This window comes from Apium graveolens, chromosome 9, assembly GCF_009905375.1.
Source record: "Apium graveolens cultivar Ventura chromosome 9, ASM990537v1, whole genome shotgun sequence".
Taxonomy (NCBI): Eukaryota; Viridiplantae; Streptophyta; class Magnoliopsida; order Apiales; family Apiaceae; genus Apium; species Apium graveolens.
In genome coordinates this window covers 71009360-71014259 of record NC_133655.1, presented here as the reverse complement: position 1 = coordinate 71014259, position 4900 = coordinate 71009360, and the positions used below count along the sequence as shown (strand labels likewise).

General features: G+C 34.7%; 1 protein-coding gene across 1 annotated transcript; it reads left to right on the top strand.

The window, feature by feature from the left end:
• Nucleotides 1-1071: 1071 nt before the first annotated feature.
• On the top strand, nt 1072-2465 carry LOC141685315 (uncharacterized). The gene is made up of 3 exons (XM_074490425.1): nt 1072-2107; nt 2258-2287; nt 2431-2465. Exons 1-3 carry the CDS (start codon nt 1072-1074, stop codon nt 2463-2465), a joined length of 1101 nt encoding a protein of 366 aa, XP_074346526.1.
• The last annotated feature ends 2435 nt before the right edge of the window (nt 2466-4900 follow it).

Here is a 4900-nt window from a genome sequence, read left to right as displayed (position 1 = left end):
CTAATTTATTAAATATGATTAATTAATTAATCACATTTATTCTACATCGTGAGGGATACTTCTCAGCATATCGCGACTATCCGGATAATATGAATTCACTGCTTAGAATACCAAGAACCTATTCAGTGAATAGTTACCGTACAATAATCTCCTTCTACCCTATAATGTCCCGATTAAATACAAGGCATGGATCTCGTGTCAAGCCTATCTAATTCAATCACTTGCTTACCATTTACTATGCGTAGTTCTATGCAAATTAGAAACTCCTTTCTAATTTCATTCACTCTGGCCAGAGATTCCTGAACTAGCATAAGTGGATCAGCCTTGAACATTCGCTTCCTTCACTGGAAGGGGTAGATCCTTTATTGATCATACACTATCTTCGTGTACAAATTCCTATACCCAGAAGAGCCCTAATAATTGTCCCTGGAGACTAAGAACTAAACCAAAGCATAGTTCAGTGTACACAAGATGACTATGATGACCTCAAGTCTAAGGATACTTGTACAACTATCACTATGTGAACAACTGCTGACACGTGAGTGAACTCCATCAGTTGTTCAGCTGTGCGAGTCATGTTCAGTGAACTTATTCTATAATAAGCACCTACATACTAGCTATAGTGTCACCACACAAATGTCTATGAGAACAGACATCCTTCATAATGAAGCAAGCATAGTATGTACCGATCTTTGCGGATTATTAATTACCAGTTAGTAATCCTATGACCAGGAACTATTTAAGTTTAGAGTTATCATCTTTTTAGGTCTCACTATTATGATCTCATCATAATCCATAAAAAGCTTTACTCTAAACTATGGTATATTTTATTTAAACACTTAAATAGATAAAGCCCGTAATAAAAATAAAACAAGTCTTTTATTAATATCAATAAAATCAAAACAGATTACATAAAAGTTATTCTTAAATCCTTATACATGATTGGACTTAGGACATATTCCTTTCATATGATAATATGTCATTATCCACAATTTTAGGTAAAGGAGTGGGTATCATATTTATTTAAACCCTAATATTTATTTAACTCCTCTCTACCTAAATATAGCCACCATGTCCGATAATATTTCTGATTCTGCAAGTATCATTGACCAGTCCATAAGGACCCCTACGACTCAAAACCCTACAACAGAATCTCACTCCATTCAGATCACTACTATACGACTGAATGGAGAAAACTTCCAACGCTGGTCTCAGTCTGTTCGCATGTACATCCGTGGCAGGGGTAAAATTGGTTACTTGACAGGGGATAAGAAAGAGCCTGATGCAAAAGATGCCACATATTCAACGTGGGATGTAGAGAATTCTATGGTTATGACTTGGCTGGTGAATTCAATGAAGGAGGATATAAGTTCTAACTTTATGTGCTACCACACAGCAAAGGAGCTTTGGGATAACGTCAATCAAATGTACTCTGATTTAGAAAATCAGTCTCAAGTGTATGAGCTGACTTTGAAGCTTGGAGAAATCTGCCACGGTGAGGATAATGTTACCAAGTATTTTAATTCCTTAAAATGTCTCTGGCAAGATTTAGATCTATACAGTAATTATGAGTGGAAATCTCCAGAGGATTGTAATCACTATAAGAAAACGGTGGAGGATAATCGTATTTTTAAATTTCTCATTGGTCTTAATGTTGAGTTTGATGAAGTTAGAGGCAGGATAATTGCTAGGAAACCTCTTCCATCTATGGGCGAAGTGTTTTCAGAGTTCCGTCGCGAGGAAAGTCGTCGCCTAGTAATGCTTGGAAAAAGGAATCTCATGAGTATAGTTGAGAAAGTTGAGAATTCTGCTCTTGTAGTTGGTACTAATTTTGGACGAGTTGCTTCCAAAAGGACTGATGAGAAGCCTCGTATTTGGTGTGATCATTGCAACAAACCACATCATACACGTGAAACTTGTTGGAAGGTTCATGGAAAACCAACAAATTGGAAGGGTTCTCATGAAGGCCGATTCAACCGTTCTCCCGCTGCACACGAGGCAAAATTTGTTACACTTAATGAAGAAGAGCATTTCACTAATCTTTTAAAGCTGTTAAACTCTAATCCAGGCTTGTTAACTGCTCCCAATGCTTCTGTTGCGCACACAGGTAATGAAATAAAAGCCTTATCTTCTTATTTTCCTCATCATTCTACCCCTTGGATCATTGACTCGGGGGCTTCAGATCACATGACCAGTTTTTCTTACTTATTTCATACTTATAATCCTTGTTCTGGTCATGAAAAAATTTGTATCGCAGATGGCTCATATTCTGCAATAGCTGGTAAAGGTTTGATTAATCTATCTAAAACCATTTCCCTTAAATCTGTTCTTCATGTCCCAAAACTTGCATGTAATCTCTTGTCAGTTAGTAAGTTATCCAGAGATTCTAATTGCCGTGTTATATTTTGTGAAACTCACTGTATATTTCAGGAGCAGAGTTCGGGGAAGATGATTGGCAGTGCTGAGTTGATAGATGGTCTCTACTATTTTGAAGATGCCTTCAAGAATAAAGAAGCTCGAGGTTTCAGTAGTATCAGTTATATCCCTTATAAAGATCAGATTATGCTTTGGCATTACCGACTAGGATACCCTAGCTTTTTATATCTTAAAAAATTGTGTCGCCTAGTAATGCTTGTAATGCTTGGAAAAAGGAATCTCATCGGACCTTTTAGAAGCAACTCGTCCAATATTAGTACCAACTGCAAGAGCAGAATTCTCAACTTTCTCAACTGTACTCATGAGATTCCTTTTTCCAAGCATTACTAGGCGACGACTTTCCTCGCGACGGACCTCTGAAAACACTTCGCCCATAGATGGAAGAGGTTTCCTAGCAATTATGACATATATGGTTGACATATATGGAAGAGTTCGAGGAAGATGATTGGCAGTGCTAAGTTGATAGATGGTCTCTACTATTTTGAAGATGCCTTCAAGAATAAAGAAGCTCGAGGTTTCAGTAGTATCAGTTCTATCCCTAATAAAGATCAGATTATGCTTTGGCATTACCGACTAGGACACCCTAGCTTTTAATATCTTAAAAAATTATTTCCCAACTTATTTAAGGGATTTGATTGCTCTGATACCATGAGAACAAGTGAATTACAATTACTATATTGTTATTCTTGAGGGTTACATAATGTACATATATATAATCATACATAAGACTATTCTAAAATCTACAAATCTGATCCCTGTAATTCGGGGATATGAATAAATCATACTAATATGCTGAATCAATTCATATCTTCTGTAGATACTGCAATTCCAACAAAAAATATAGTAAAAATTAAAAAATCATTTTTAAAAATTAAAATAAGAGATAAAGTGATTTAATAATATTTTAAATTTTCAAAAAATTAATTTTATTTATCTTTTCAATATAATCGTCATCTTTAAATTGTTAAACTCAAATGATTTTTTTTCTATATATCTATAAAATTTTACAAACATAATATATCCGTATATATATACACATAAACACACTATAAATTTAATATAATATATTTTTAAATTATTTAAATATTTAAATATAAAATATATTTATTCGAATACAGATATTATTGGATACGAATATACCTATATCTGTATCTGTATCCACAATAGTCGGATTCGAATACAGATAATATCCATTTTGTTCCGAATACGGATAATATCCGTTTTATTTCGGATACGAATACGGATTTTTCGAAAATATATCATATTTTTCGAATTTTTTTGGCAGCCCAATTTTGAGTCACTTGATTCAAGTTGTGTATTTTAGGTATTTTTTCAGTTTTGAATCACTTGATTCCGGTGGGCTTAGTGCACCCGCACAACTGCACTAAGTGAAGGCCGCCTGTTTTTTTTCAATACGAAGTTACGAAGAATGATGAAATCCATTGTTTCATTGACCAAAAGTTTCCTCTGAAGTAATTACTCCGAGGCATTCTTTCTTGTGGCAAGTATACAACTCCATATGGTATTTTCATATTTGTGTACTGTACGTATTTACTGATATATGATGGATTATCGAGTAAGAATATTTTACTTACAAAAATCTCCGATTTACCCCTGATTTTCGAAAATCAAAACATGCATTAGGTTCCAACTTCCAAGAAATAATCAGCAAAATGGTTTACAGAAAACTGAGGATCATAATGCACTCTTAATTTGTTCGTCGGAAAATAACTTCACATGGTTAGAAATTTAGTTTAATTTATTCGAAAAGGAATGTAGGAATAAAAATTATAAACACTTTACTCAATTTTTTCCGAAAAAGAATACAAATTTCAATTCCACCATTGCATTGCATCCAAGTGAACACAAACTAAGAATCACCAAATATAATCAAATAACATCTGAAACGAAGACCATTTTAGGGCTCTTAAAAGCATCAACATTCAGACTACAAATACTAACCAGAATCAGAATCAGCTAATGCAGCATAGCTATTTGAAGTCGAAGCCACCTCCTTCATCGCAGATTGCCGAATAGGTTGCCTAGGACGACGCTGAGTAGGTGGAGAGATAGGCTTAATATACTTCCCTAATTCAACAAAACTACTGGTTCTAGCATTAACTCCCGAACTAATTAAAGATTCAAGATCAATAAGGGACTGCACACATCTCCATGGAGCTTCAAATTGGCGTGTTAATGGATTTTCTACATTCCTCATTAAGCAAAATGAATACGCAGGTATGGCATTGGGGTGGGTAATCCTTATAAGAAGTTCATCTTTATTAATAAAACCCTCTAGTTTCAGTAGAACATCGATTTCTTCTTCGTAAAGTTCCATTAACTCCCATGAAAAGGAGTTATTGCGCCCTCTCAATACCAGCATCACAACACTTTGAATCTCCCCATACCAACGAGTATCAATTCCTATAAGAGCCAGTGATTCTTTGTATTCTTCCATAATAAA